Source organism: Anthonomus grandis, chromosome 5, assembly GCF_022605725.1.
Source record: "Anthonomus grandis grandis chromosome 5, icAntGran1.3, whole genome shotgun sequence".
In the NCBI taxonomy this organism is placed as follows: Eukaryota; Metazoa; Arthropoda; class Insecta; order Coleoptera; family Curculionidae; genus Anthonomus; species Anthonomus grandis.
In genome coordinates, this window is record NC_065550.1 from 35,752,769 (window position 1) to 35,768,401 (window position 15,633).

General features: G+C 31.2%; 2 protein-coding genes across 2 annotated transcripts in view; one reads left to right on the plus strand and one right to left on the minus strand.

The window, feature by feature from the left end:
• On the minus strand, positions 1–4,559 carry LOC126735925 (nuclear pore glycoprotein p62). Its single transcript, XM_050440049.1, has 8 exons — positions 4,320–4,559; positions 3,993–4,244; positions 1,093–1,293; positions 907–1,039; positions 673–845; positions 444–618; positions 272–386; positions 1–211 (listed from the first exon to the last, which is right to left on the minus strand). The coding sequence occupies exons 1-8, from the start codon at positions 4,387–4,389 to the stop codon at positions 47–49; spliced, it is 1,284 nt and encodes a 427-aa protein (XP_050296006.1). The 5' UTR covers positions 4,390–4,559; the 3' UTR covers positions 1–46.
• A 664-nt stretch (positions 4,560–5,223) lies between these two features.
• Positions 5,224–15,633, plus strand: part of LOC126735924 (cAMP-regulated phosphoprotein 21) — a 61,773-nt gene continuing 51,363 nt past the window's right edge. Inside the window, exon 1 of the mRNA XM_050440046.1 lies at positions 5,224–5,487. The gene's annotated coding sequence lies outside the window, so the exon portion shown is untranslated. The remainder of the gene's footprint in view (positions 5,488–15,633) is intronic.

Below are 15,633 nucleotides of genomic sequence, written 5' to 3' on the forward strand. Positions count from 1 at the left end.
TTTATAAGAAAAAAATATTTATTATTAAGTGCCTATTTTCATATAATTACATAAACATGGATGTAGAAGAATGGTTCAAACTCAAGTTCTTCTTAGTGGCCTCTTCGAGTTTAGAAAGTTCATCTAACTGTCTGCTGATTTGTGCGGTATTCGTGTCTATCCACTCCAGGGAACCCATGTGGGCATTTAAAATCTTACTTATCTGAGTAATCTGCAAAAGAAAAATTGTTAAATATCATCCATTCAGTAAAATTATTTTTAAAATATTTACTGGGTTTGCGGCCACTTCCTCATCCCTATTTGATTCATTGATATTTTCAATTATTTCTTTTAAATCATCTAATATCTGTTTCAGTTGAGAATCGATGACTTCTGCATATTGGTACCTAAAAAGTATACAAATCTAGAACTACCTGAAAAATAAAAGAATCGGGAGAGTTTACATTTGATTCCGATCAATATCTTGCACAGGAATATCAATCAGCTCCTTCTCCAGTGGCCCGACGAGTTCCTCCAGTTCCTTTTGTTGTGCCAGAATAAAATCCAATTCCTGGTCCAGCTGAGACTGTTGCTGTTTCACTTTTTCTATGCTACTATTTAAATTTAGGATTTTTTCTCCTAAACAGACAGTGTTAAATTACAGGGCAATCAGAACTGAAGGAACAAAATTACCATTAGAAATAAGAAGGGTATCCCAAGCGTTAAGTTGTTTGGCCTGATTAACAAAGAACTTTCCCTGTTCTTCCAAGTCTATGGTCCATTTATTAATCGAATCTTCTAATTGGGAGAACGTTAATGAACTAGCAGTTGGGACAGCTTGAGATTTTGTCGTCTGACTTGGAGCTCTATAGCAAAACCATTATGTACCCCATAAAATGATTATTACAACTTTTAGTCAAAACTTACACACTGGCTGTCGCAGTTGTGCCCCCCAAAGAAAATCCTGCACCAGTGCTTGCTGCACTTGTTGTAGTACCTAATCCTAGTTTAGGCACTGATGCTACAGAAGCGGCCACAGCTGGTGTACCAAACAATAAACCTAACAATTCAATTTCATGATACTGTCAATTTTATAAAAGAATATTCACATACCAGTTGAAGAGGAGGCAGGGGTACTGCTAGCAGCAGTGCTAGTGGTGGTGCTAGCACTCGCCCCACCTAAAATTGGTGTAAAGCTGGTGGTTGATGTGGAGGCAGCGGGGACAGCTGTAGAAGCAGCAGCTCCACCAAAGCTGAATTGTAAAGATGGAGGTGCAGCAGCAGCACTTGTAGTTGCAGCAGTTGTTGCGGCAGCTGAACATTATTAGAATTTCAATTTACTTATTTATCAATGGAATCTATTTACTTTGAGAAAAGTAGCATACTACATGTTACTCAATATAAAACAAAATTACAGTAAATTATTTAACACGGCCACAAATTGCTAACAAGACTATGATTGCAGAAAGAACAATGTAGAAAATTGGTTTTATTTTTTGCCTAAAAGTACTAAATTTAAATTCAAACGAAGTTGTTGTAATTGATAGACAATGAATGATGAATTGTAATTGATAGACGTCTATCATGGGATCCTCTGGTGGAATCTGTGTGCAGTAAAAAGGCCTGCAGCAATTATGCCATCTTGCAGCCTCTAAACTATGTGGATGTATCTACACTTAAAAGCTTTTATTATGCCTGAGTGCATTCCACTCTATCCTAAGCCTTATTAGCTTGGGGTAATTTCTCCAGTATTGGGACAGTGCTAATAAATCAAAAGCGCATTGTACGTACGATGTTCAGACTTTTCTTCAGAGAAACATGCCGTGGTATTTTTAAAAAAGAAAAAATCCTAACATCTATATCTTGGAGTGCACATAAAACTCTTTCCAACCACATGAGATCTGGAGATCTCAATTTCTATAAAACTCGAAATGCAGGAATTATACATCTCTTTTACCTGGTTGTATCTCCCTTGTAGAATAAAGAGAGCTAAGACTTTTCCAACTTTGAAGAAGGCATTTAGGACCATGTTAGCTGACTGTACTTTTTACTCATTGACAGAGTTCTTTAACTGTAGTTTACTAAATTTAGTTAAATTTGTTACCTTTCATATCTTGTAATTTTACACTATTTTTATTAGCATTGTAGTTTTTTATTGACAATTCCCATACATTGTTATGAGGTCAATGGAAACTAATGATTTGATTTGATAGTTATTTGTCCTAGTTGGCCACTAGCACTATGACCCAGTCTTGTTAGTTCATTCATCAAATCAACCTACCCCAATTTATGAAAAACTGTACCTAAAAACACAGCTGAACATAAAAACTTCTTTGAGGCTTAATATATAGAAATGTTTATTCATACATTACACAAGCTGTGTTTGTACAAGTCAGTGAATACAACTAATATGGAAGGTTTTCAATCTAACAACCTAGTTGACTGAACTGGTAATGACCACATAATTTCATATATTTATAGAGGATTTTCAGATATTTTGTAGGCTCCATTTCCTGAAAAACAGTAACTCCAATATACAAGTCAGGAGATGAATCTTTAGTTAACGATTATCGAGTCAGTAGGGTTCTAAATTCTCTTGCAAACTGAAATTCCTGTTGCCGATTATTTGTTAGGCTGGGCATACACACTGTCTTCTCCCTCTACGTTCAGGAAGTGGCCTGCTTACTTTTTGCAAATCGCTTTAAATTTATAACCCCAAATCCAAGATACTTAACGCGTCAAGTGAAAGATCTAAATCTTCCAATCCACTCCTCTATTTTCTACGAGGGTATCAAAATTTTCAATCGTTTACCAGGTGGAATCAGGGAGGCAACATGTATTGACACTTTTAAACGTAAATTGAAAATACTTTTGACCAAAAAATGTTACTATTCACTGGATGAATACTACGTCGACAAATTCTAATTTTCTCTAGGTCTAAGTTTACAGTATTTGAATTTTATTTGATTTGTTTGTATGTTTGAATTCCTTGCTGTCTTATACTTGAGGAGATAATTATGGAATATGTATTTTTTTTCTGATGTTTGTTTTGGAACTCGAGTGTGTATGGGGTGTAGTGTTTAAGTTTGGTGATAGTAATTTAAGGTAGCTTTGTTTAGAACAATTTTTCTTTGTTAATAACAATAAAGCATGTTTTTTTTTTTTTTTTTTAAACATTTTTGAAAACATTATACACCAAGAGATCTTTATAAAAAAAAAAGTTGATAGCATGCATATTTCATCAGATAACATTACGCTTCCTAAGGGGCATTGTGCCAAGAATTTTTATCATTTACTTAGATTTGATTGAAAGAAATCATATTCAGAAGGTATAAAATACTTGCTCACATATTATATTTGGGATATAAAAGTCTGACCACATTTTTTACACTTCTAGGAAGTTGAACAGGTTGAGAATGGAGAAACGAGGATATTTTCATTTGAGGTTTTTCTATTTAAGGTTTTACAAAACCCATCCTTTCTAATAAGTGTTAAAAATAAATTTGTTACTCATTTAAACATTCATTCTTGAGTTCTCTTATGTTTTTCAGACATGATAACAATTCCTCGACATCAAACATTCGCATTTAGAACTTGCTTTTCTTTTTTGGCCATTGAACTACTGAATTCTGATATTTTTCACTTAATATAGATAGTAAGTCTATACTGGGTTTTAGGAGAAAATATAAATCCCTATTAGTTACTGGTGGCAGGTACGTTAAGAATCATAAATATAGTATTAAGATGCAGTTACAATATATTTTGTTTAATTTTGTATAGAGGTACAGTATATGGTTGTATGGAAGAATGCTAACCCTTTATGTAATCTGTAAAATATTGCATAATAAACATTTTTTTTATTTATTTAAACCTAGACTGCACCTTGTTCTTCAGATTTTGGAAAATTATTTTGTAAGTTTCCCTAATAAAAGACATTTATTATCATTATTATTATTATTATTATTAAAATCATATTATAATAAATAAAATATTCTATACCCTTTCACACTTACCTGAAGAAGTAGTCCCAGCACCAAATCCGAACCCTCCCAAAGTAGGTGCCTGGGTAGTTTGCGGAGTTGCAGTGCCAAAACTTAAACTAGCACTAGTTTTTGCCGGCCCACCAAAACCGAATCCTAAACTCCCTGTACTGGCCGTAGTAGTAACAGGTTTCACTGGAGTTGAAAATAAGGTGGACGCTGCTTTATTGTCCCCAGAACCGGGTTGAGCTACCCCACCGAATGAAAAGCCTGTAGAAGGTGTAGCTGGAAAAATTAAATTATAGTATATAATCAACGTAGTTTAAATTGATTTCTAGGTGATTATATTTCTATACTTACTGGTGGGAGTTGCTGAGGGTAAAGTGAAGCCTGAGGCGGTTTTCGGTGGACCCCCAAGTGAAAACGACATAGTTAAGATTCAACAGCAAGCTTTAAAGAAAATTTTAACACTTTGTGGTTTTTCACTTGAAACCCTTAAACTTGAACTCTTTATAAACCTCTCATCTATGAGTAAAACAAAACCACAACACTAAAATGTGTGTGAAGCTAGCGTCATATTGATATCCAGCGACTAAATCGAGAACGCAGCATATGTGGCTTTGCCAGCGACTTATTTATAGTCCGTATCCACTGTTATTTAATCGATATAATGCCCGTATCTCCTGAAGTTCCCAAGGGATTTTAATAATTTTTTGTCCAGATATTAATAACGAATTATGGTCGTCCTAAAGCTCTACAAACTAGGGTTTAGTTGTGAAAATTAATTAAATATTTATAATTAATATTATGTATTAAATTAAAATGTTTTGTCCAAATCCTTTGGGAATTATAAGCCATTACATTTTTGCAACCACATAAAGGAGTTACGGGCATTACATTGATTAAATAACAACGAGCGCGGACTAAATAGGTCGCTGGCAACCGACATATTGCGTTTTGCTGCGTTCTCGATTTCGGTTGCTGGATGCACATAACAACAATTCGATCCGGTCGCTGGTCGAGGGATTCGTGACGTATCCAATCCATTCCAGCTGATTTTACTCCGTCTCAAGGTCACAAAAATATGTATAATAATTTCTAATTCTTAACTATGAATATTTTAAGTTATTTTAGTAGATTTTTCACAAATTTGTGATAATATTTGAGTTATTTAACACATCTTTGGAAGATTGTCTCATTTGCCATTCGCATGTCATACATTGACAGTTGCTGTCAATCAAAATGTATGTTTTGAAATTTTAGGTTTTGGTTTGGAATGTATGTAGATATTTAAAGTTTCCCAAAAATCCTGCTGGACACTGAATCTGGATTCTGGAGAAGAGATCATTAAATTCCGATTTATTTTGATTAATCACCGCAATCTTTAAATTAAATGAAGGAGCCGCAACAGGACACCCTTTAGAGCAAGAGGCTTATGGAATATAAAACTTAATATTTGATTTGAATCCAGTGGATTATTACATAAATAACTTAACTCACTCCATAAGCTTAGTATTATTGAGTCCAGGTAAGCCTTTTTTATTTTTATAAGTTGTTGCTGAAATAAACAAATTATTTGCCAAAACTTTGCTACTGTGAGAATTAAACAATAATTCATTAAATGCTAAAAACTTGGTCATCATAATGTGGGAAAATGTCAGGGAGGCTCAAAATATGTATTGGTTTTATGTGGTGAATAACTGCCATTTATTCTCATGATAATACTATATATTAATTTTATTTATTAAAAGTGTGCTTAATTCATCTATTGCATAGGAAACTTTATGCTATAATCAATAACATTATACACTTATATATATTTAATTTCAGAAAAATCATTTATTATTACATTGTCAAACCTTGCTCCATTTTAGTTTTTGATTTCTGCAAACAGTAGACACCCTGGACGTTAAATTGGGGTAATTTCTGTCAAATGTCCAGGGTAGTGTGGGGTTGGAGTCGGCCATGCCCCGACCCACTAAAACCCATTCCTCTGGTCAAGTTTTCAGGATTAAAGCACACTGGTTAAATGATTAGTCAAATTTTTAAAGGAAAGATGCACTGGCTTAGTGCTTTGTCAATATTTCAGGAGTATACAGTTGAGCATAATAGAGTCATATAAATGCTTAATAATACTTCTTCAAGGCTTATAATATATGCTCTTCCTAATTATCTTATGCTAATAAAAAGTACCAAAATACTAATAATTAGGATAAACAGTATACAGTAAATCAACTCAATAACATACAGTTAAAAGCGAATAAGAAACAAGAAATTTAAACAGATAAAAGTAAGTGGTCAATATTGTATAAGAAATAAATAAATTGGCTCAATTTTGGACCATTGGATATATACTCACAGTGATTCTTAATTTGCTTATTAAATTTCTATATTTGCTGTTTTAGAACATGAATTTTTAATTTAACCCTCTGACTGTTTTGATGTGAATTTAGCATATATAAATCCACATTAAATGAAACCCGAAATTACAAATTGAGACTTTATGTTTGTAAAGGCGAACAATAATATAATTGAAAAATAAACTGCCATCAGTTCAATAATTTGGAGCAAATCTTTTTTATGTAAAAAACAAAATTTTGAGAAGGTCATAGCAATTAGGTATGTTTGGCGTTAAACACCTTTAGAGACCTCTAGGCTTTTATTTAAGGATATAAAGTTACTGATTTGTGTTGTTTGTTTACATTGGTAACAACTAGCTTAATTTATAAAAAATACAACTTACATCTTACCAGTGATAAATCTAGAAAGTGCTGTAATACCAGACAAAACTTCAATATTCCAATACCCATTCCGAAGGGTGAATTGACTAGGAACTCTGGTATTTATTTAACTATTATGGTTTTTAACCATCTCCCAATTAATATAAAGTCTACACAAACTTTGATTTGCTTCAAAAGATCTGTTGCATCACTCCATAAAGTAGAGCATTTTATAGTGTTACCAAATATTTTGATCGACTTACCTTTTTTTGTATTTTATTTCTATGTGCTACTTATTATAACATTTTAGATTTGGGTACCTTTTACTGACTATTAAGTTACTCATTATGTACTAATGGCTCTATTTAATAGGAAGCTTTTTTCCATAAATTGATGTTTTTTTATCCATAGATTGATTGTCCAAATTTGATTTATGTAATGCCTTTGAAATTTCTAAACCAAAAAATGCCGTAATTAAATATATTCAAATAGTCATGTCTACAGAACAAGAAATTTTAACTTAAAAGGCTTAACAACATTTTCAAGAATAGCTCAATTAGTGGTAACTGATGGTCCCTGAAATTTTCACTCGTTCCCCGTTATATTTCATTACCCGATATTCGAGGAAACGTTAAACTTGCATTCAGGATTCGGAGTAGATTCAATAATAATTGTATTGTGCCCGGTTGCGCAATTCACAAATTTCCAGGAAAACTCTACTCCACGGAGCAGTTTCCGTGTTACTCAGAAGGGAAATATTTCACGTTCATTTTGCTTTGTATATACACCTGTGCTGGGTGTATAGTTTTATTTTTTTCGTTCCAGAATTAAAAGCTGCTATAGGCAATTACCCCGGCATCAAGTTGTATAGCGTTGAATGGCCGAAACCTTCTTTTTGAATGTCCTTTTGTTAAATCAAGTCAATTCAACGTTGAATGCATGTGTTATTATTGATGTCAGATGGTCTACGTATACAAAATCACCATTCCATTTTTCTCAAATATGGGATATAGTAAGGTTATCAAAGTTAACCCTGCATTACAATAAGTCCCAATTTCAGTATTTAAATTTGTGCAAGTAATTAAGTCACTCCACCCCGATTAAACAATTTTTATTCATATGGTGACTATATAAATTATGCTTTTAAAAATATCATTTGCTATCTGAAAACAGATTAATTTTTTTTCAAAAATTCAAATCTGCACATGCAAGATTTATTTAACAAAAATCTCATGATCATCACAAAAACCACGTTGATTCAACTTTCCCTTGCTGCTTACAGGTATAGTTTAAATGAAGTCAATTGGAACACCACCAATATATTTGACAGGTTCACAGGTATCTGGTTTGCTATCAAAAATAAAAGCATGTTGACAACTGGCGTATTTACAAAACGGTCACCAGCCAAGTTAACTGGTGCTGTTCCGATTGACTTCATTTAAACTTTAACACGTCGCGATGATGGTCTAATGATGCCATGAACTCGTTCATTGTACCACTATTAGAAGTTTCTCGATAGCAACCATATAATTGGACATTACCCATGTGTTGCGTGCACCGATTTTATTTTCTAAGAAACCCTTAAAATGACTAACAAGTTCACTCTTTAAGGCATGTAAATCGATAATGTGACGGCTCTAAAAAGGTTCATTTTTCTTATAGTTTTATATTAATTAATATGACCAGATTATTATAATAAGTTAAATTAATGAAGGTATTATAAAAAATGTTTCCTTCTGCTTTTCTAGGAAATATATATATTTTTTATTTTATTTGTATAAGGTCAGATTCGTGAACTGTTACCTTTAGATTCCATATAATGGCTTTTTGACTTTATTTTGTTTTAATGCCGTGGCATTGTTTGTGTCACGCATAAAAATAGCAGTTACCTCATTCTCTTCCTTAATAATTTTTTTCGGGTTTAAATGCCAAATTTTCTCTTTAAAATTCTATTAGGTATCGATCCACTGACTCATCCTAGAAAAATGCTCGTTAAGGTGGAAAGTGTGGATCTAATTTTCTTTGTTTACTCAGCTGTTTACAGTCAGAAGAAAGGAATGTTAATTACAGGCTTTTCGACCAGCAACCGAATAAGTTAATATTTCTAATCGATATTTTGTTGGTAGGAGGATAAACTTGAAATAGATGAATAAGCAAAATGGGTTGATTTTCACGCGATAAAATAAGGGAACTAAAAAATCGAATCAATCCCTGTACACGTTTGACGAATCAAGGCCGAACCGAAGTTCCGGAACAAAGTCAAGGTTACGATACCAGGGAAAATTTAAAGGGTAAATTCGAAGAATCGCCGATCGAATTATAATAACGAGCCAAGGATCTCAGTTTACATGCGGACAAATCAGCTTAACCTTTATGGGAGTGGACAAATAAAAAAAGCATTTTATACTTCATGGATTATTTAGACACTTTATTGTCATAATATTAATTTTCTCTTCGCAAATCGGCTACAAGGGAAAGCCGTAATATCTATAGATAGTTATCCGGTTAAATTATATCCAGAGAATGGAGGCTCTCCTGTTGTCTTAGTTAGTCAGGGAACAGACAGTCGAAAAGACGCTTCTAAAACATCGACCTGTGCACTCGAAGATATAACACAGATGTAAATAGCTCCGCACGTGGTTGTATGATGTTTTTATACTGAATTTTTCACCTTTCCATAGATTTAACAATAAAATAAATAACACAAAGATAGTCGAGAGGTGTCGTTAGTAGGGAAGTAGAAAAAACACGTGTTTATTGGATTTTTCAGAGTATGGCAACGTGAAATTAAAAAAAAATATATAGCATATTCCATAACATTTAAAATTGTTTGAGCAAACTATTACTAGACCAAGCAATTTTGCGTATTTAGATATAGTATCTGATATGTGAGGAAAATAAAACATTTACATATGCTACCTTTTTTATAAATGGAAATGCGTCCTAGGCCTTAGTCACTCCAACCATCACTTTTCTTCCTAGTGATTTCCGGCACCATTAATCTCTGAATATTCATCGAATGAGGGTGACATCATTGAAGGTGACTTAAATGATACGGCACAATAAATGATAGATCTATTTTTCTTTTAAATTCGAAATAGGCCGCAAGACCGCCGTAACCTATCAAGAATTGCGTAATTGGATAAGTTATCTCTCCATAATTACTTTTAATCCACTTCCTAACAAGAATTTTTGTCCTGCAATTTGCCTGGTTGTTTTCTATTTTTCTTGTCAATATTGTATTGGGGTTTTTTCTTTCTTCCTCTTCCATCCCCACTATTTCTTTTTTGCCCATTTCTATTGCCTCTTTTTTCTTCGTGTTAATCCTGGTGTACCTCTTTACGAGTTCCACGATAGGTATAAGAGGGAGCTATTTACATCTGTGGATATACTTTTGAAAAAATATGTACTATGTGGGGAATGAGTTCACGGATGCAAATCTGGAGGGGTCCATTAAATTAGCAATTGCAAAAAAGAATAAAAAAATATTTTTCGATTATTTTGATTTATCGTAAAAAAACAATTATTAGTGTTTAACTCGCGATTGTGACGCCGTTTTTCAGTATTTTTTCAAAATTCTTGCAGCATTCGAATGCCTAATCACTCTAGATTTCAAAAACAAAGATTTGGCTTTAACTGTCTAATTTATAGCTGAAATGCGTTGGGATTGCGTTTTTAGCCCTCCATTGACGTCATAGACGACCTTCGCGTGCTTTCCCGCCCTTTCCATCACCCTCTGTTGTTTGCTCAAAGTGCATTTGATGGTGAATAAAAGGCCCGATCAAAGAGAACGTGCAAATTTGCAGAAAGCGCCTTTGTTTTATTGCTCGTCAAATTTAAGAAAACAATAATTTGAGTAGTATTGGCTATAAGGGAATATTACAGAAATCGAAAGTGATGCTCGGGCAAGCAATTAAAACGTATTATAACTTAGCCGACTCTATTTCACAGTTTATTATTAACTTTATCCGTGACTGCTGACGATTTGTCTTGTAACGTTATCACGAAAGTACTAAAAGGGGGAACTGTTATAATAGAATCAATCTAAAGGGATTTTTCGCGTGATGTAGACCAGAAAAAGGAAAGATAGTGTCTATTAATTAGTTGATTTTTAAATAAAATCCTGGATAAGTGCGGATTGTAAGAGAAGAGGAAAGATAAATAGGTCACTCGGATTCTTACGATCGCTAGTAGGTGGACGACCTTTTTTGCCCCACTTCCTCTCGCTCCAGCATACATCGGTCGAATAACTCGGTTGCAAGGGTTGCATCAGCCTATAGCTTTTATACCTAAACTTACATAAAAAATTATTCGTGACTCACTTTTCATTCTGGCTTGAGTATCAGATTTTCTGAATCGAATAATAATTTTTTTTGGAAAATATTGTTGATTTAAATAAGAGTTATCATCCTCTTGGCTTAAGATTTTTATGCCTAAATCTCGGAAAATGATTGAAGGAATATTCGGTGAAAGGAAACAATTAATTGCGGAATTATATCGGGACTACATAAGGGCAAAACCCGAAAGGTTCTGAGAATTCAAAACCGAAGAAAAAAAAATCAGTTTTCTATCCGAGATCGTTTCGCGGTAGTCCGATGATGTAATCGATGATCGTCGACACGCGCCGTTCCAGAATCGATTCGGTTCGGTTGAATCCAGGAACAACGGCGCACAGCGGGGGAATACACGTAAATTATGGGATAGTGGCCATAACTCAAGAACCACTTAAAATACAGTTTTGAAAATTGGTACACACATTCCTCAATTAATTTCATTAGACACATATTTCAGCGTTTTTTAAAAAAATTAAAAGATTTTGAAAAATTAATTATTTTTGAGAAACATTTTTTTTTCATTGAAAAATCCAGAAAATGGCCATAACTCAAAAACCACTCAAAATACAGATTTGAAAATTGGTTCACTTGTTCTTCAATTAATTTTATTCGACACCTATTTCAGCGTTTTTCAAAAAATTAAAAGATTTTGAGAAATTAAATGTTTTTTGAAAGACGTGATTTTTTTTCATTGAAAAATCCAGAAAATGGCCATAACTCAAAGACCACTCAACATACAGATTTGAAAATTGGTCCACTTATTCTTCAATTAATTTCATTCGACACCTATTTCAGCGTTTTTTAAAAAATTTAAAAGATTTTGAGAAATTAAATGTTTTTTAAAAAACGTGATTTTTTTTCATTGAAAAATCCAGAAAATGGCCATAACTCAAAGACCACTCAACATACAGATTTGAAAATTGGTCCACTTATTCTTCAATTAATTTCATTTGACACCTATTTCAGCGTTTTTTAAAAAAATTAAAAGATTTTGAGAAATTAAATGTTTTTTAAAAAACGTGATTTTTTTTCATTGAAAAATCCAGAAAATGGCCATAACTCAAAAACCACTCAAAATACAGATTTGAAAATTGGTTCACTTATTCTTCAATTAATTTCATTCGACACCTATTTCAGCGTTTTTTAAAAAAATTAAAAGATTTTGAGAAATTAAATGTTTTTTGAAAAACGTGATTTTTTTCATTGAAAAATCCAGAAAATGGCCATAACTCAAAAACCACTCACAATACAGATTTGAAAATTGGTCCACTTATTCTTCAATTAATTTCATTAGACACCTATTTCAGCGTTTTTTAAAAAAAATTAAAAGATTTTGAGAAATTAAATGTTTTTTGGAAAACGTGATTTTTTTCATTGAAAAATCCAGAAAATGGCCATAACTCAAAAACCACTCACAATACAGATTTGAAAATTGGTCCACTTATTCTTCAATTAATTTCATTCCACACCTATTTCAGCGTTTTTTAAAAAAATTAAAAGATTTTAAGAAATTAATTTTTTTTTGAAAAACATGATTTTGTTTTTATTGAAATACCAGAAAATGGCCATAACTCAAAAACCACTCAAAATACAGATTTGAAAATTGGTCCACTTATTCTTCAATTAATTTCATTCGACACCTATTTCAGCGTTTTTTAAAAAATTTAAAAGATTTTGAGAAATTAAATGTTTTTTAAAAAACGTGATTTTTTTTCATTGAAAAATCCAGAAAATGGCCATAACTCAAAGACCACTCAACATACAGATTTGAAAATTGGTCCACTTATTCTTCAATTAATTTCATTCGACACCTATTTCAGCGTTTTTTAAAAAATTTAAAAGATTTTGAGAAATTAAATGTTTTTTAAAAAACGTGATTTTTTTTCATTGAAAAATCCAGAAAATGGCCATAACTCAAAAACCACTCAAAATACAGATTTGAAAATTGGTTCACTTATTCTTCAATTAATTTCATTCGACACCTATTTCAGCGTTTTTTAAAAAAATTACAAGATTTTGAGAAATTAAATGTTTTTTGAAAAACGTGATTTTTTTCATTGAAAAATCCAGAAAATGGCCATAACCCAAAAACCACTCACAATACAGATTTGAAAATTGGTCCACTTATTCTTCAATTAATTTCATTAGACACCTATTTCAGCGTTTTTTAAAAAAATTAAAAGATTTTGAGAAATTAAATGTTTTTTGAAAAACGTGATTTTTTTCATTGAAAAATCCAGAAAATGGCCATAACTCAAAAACCACTCACAATACAGATTTGAAAATTGGTCCACTTATTCTTCAATTAATTTAATTCCAGACCTATTTCAGCGTTTTTCAAAAAAACTTATAGATTTTGAGAAATAGAATGGTTTTTTGAGGAACATGATTTTGTTTCATTGAAAAATCCAGAAAGTGGCCATAACTCAAAAACCACTCAAAATACAGATTTGAAAATTGGTCCACTTATTCTTCAATTAATTTCATTCGACACCTATTTCAGCGTTTTTTAAAAAAATTAAAAGATTTTGAGAAATTATTTTTTTTTTGAAAAACATGATCTTTTTCATTGAAAAATCCAGAAAATGGCCATAACTCAAAAACCACTCAAAATACAGATTTGAAAATTGGTCCGCTTATTCTTCAATTAATTTCATTAGACACCTATTTCAGCGTTTTTTAAAAAAATTAAAAGATTTTGAGAAATTAATTTTTTTTTGAAAAACGTAATTTTTTTTCCTTGAAAAATCCAGAAAATGGTCATAACTCAAAAACCACTTAAAATACAGTTTTGAAAATTGGTCCACTTATTCTTCAATTAATTTCATTAGACACCTATTTCAGCGTTTTTTAAAAAAATTAAAAGATTTTGAGAAATTAAATGTTTTTTGAAAAACGTGATTTTTTTTTCATTGAAAAATCCAGAAAATGGCCATTACTCAAAAACCACTCAAAATACAGATTTGAAAATTGGTCCACTTATTCTTCAATTAATTTCATTCGACACCTATTTCAGCGTTTTTTAAAATAATTAAAAGATTTGAGAAATTAATTTTTTTGAAAAACGTGACTTTTTTTTCATTAAAAAATCCAGAAAATGGCCATAACTCAAAAACCACTCAAAATACAGATTTGAAAATTGGTCCACTTATTCTTCAATTAATTTCATTCGACACCTATTTCAGCGTTTTTTAAAAAAAAATAAAAGATTTTGAGAAATTATTTTTTTTTTAAAAAACGTGATTTTTTTTCATTGAAAAATCCAGAAAATGGCCATAACTCAAAAACCACTCAAAATACAGATTTGAAAATTGGTCCACTTATTCTTCAATTAATTTCATTCGACACCTATTTCAGCGTTTTTTAAAAAAAATAAAAGATTTTGAGAAATTATTTTTTTTTTGAAAAACGTGATTTTTTTTCATTGAAAAATCCAGAAAATGGCCATAACTCAAAAACCACTCAAAATACAGATTTTAAAAAATTGGTCCACTTATTCTTCAATTAATTTCATTCGACACCTATTTCAGCGTTTTTTTTAAAAAAATAAAAGATTTTGAGAAATTATTTTTTTTTTGAAAAACGTGATTTTTTTTCATTGAAAAATCCAGAAAATGGCCATAACTCAAAAACCACTCAAAATACAGATTTTAAAAAATTGGTCCACTTATTCTTCAATTAATTTCATTCGACACCTATTTCAGCGTTTTTTTTAAAAAAATAAAAGATTTTGAGAAATTATTTTTTTTTTGAAAAACGTGATTTTTTTTCATTGAAAAATCCAGAAAATGGCCATAACTCAAAAACCACTCAAAATACAGATTTTAAAAAATTGGTCCACTTATTCTTCAATTAATTTCATTCGACACCTATTTCAGCGTTTTTTTTAAAAAAATAAAAGATTTTGAGAAATTATTTTTTTTTTGAAAAACGTGATTTTTTTTCATTGAAAAATCCAGAAAATGGCCATAACTCAAAAACCACTCAAAATACAGATTTGAAAATTGGTCCACTTATTCTTCAATTAATTTCATTCGACACCTATTTCAGCGTTTTTTAAAAAAAATAAAAGATTTTGAGAAATTATTTTTTTTTTGAAAAACGTGATTTTTTTTCATTGAAAAATCCAGAAAATGGCCATAACTCAAAAACCACTCAAAATACAGATTTGAAAATTGGTCCACTTATTCTTCAATTAATTTCATTCGACACCTATTTCAGCGTTTTTTTTTAAAAAATAAAAGATTTTGAGAAATTATTTTTTTTTTGAAAAACGTGATTTTTTTTCATTGAAAAATCCAGAAAATGGCCATAACTCAAAAACCACTCAAAATACAGATTTGAAAATTGGTCCACTTATTCTTCAATTAATTTCATTCGACACCTATTTCAGCGTTTTTTAAAAAAAATAAAAGATTTTGAGAAATTATTTTTTTTTTGAAAAACGTGATTTTTTTTCATTGAAAAATCCAGAAAATGGCCATAACTCAAAAACCACTCAAAATACAGATTTGAAAATTGGTCCACTTATTCTTTAATTAATTTCATTAGACACCTATTTCAGCGTTTTTTAAAAAAATTAAAACATTTTGAGAAATTAAATTTTTTTTGAAAAACATG

Coding starts and splice junctions, on each gene's coding strand:
- LOC126735925 (XM_050440049.1), bottom strand. CDS start 4,389: ATGTCGTTTTCACTTGGGGGTCCACCGAAAACCGCCTCAGGCTTCACT. Junction 1,294..3,992: donor TGCTGGGACTACTTCTTCAG/GTAAGTGTGAAA, acceptor AATAATGTTCAG/CTGCCGCAACAACTGCTGCA. Junction 1,040..1,092: donor CCCTGCCTCCTCTTCAACTG/GTATGTGAATAT, acceptor TTGAATTGTTAG/GTTTATTGTTTGGTACACCA.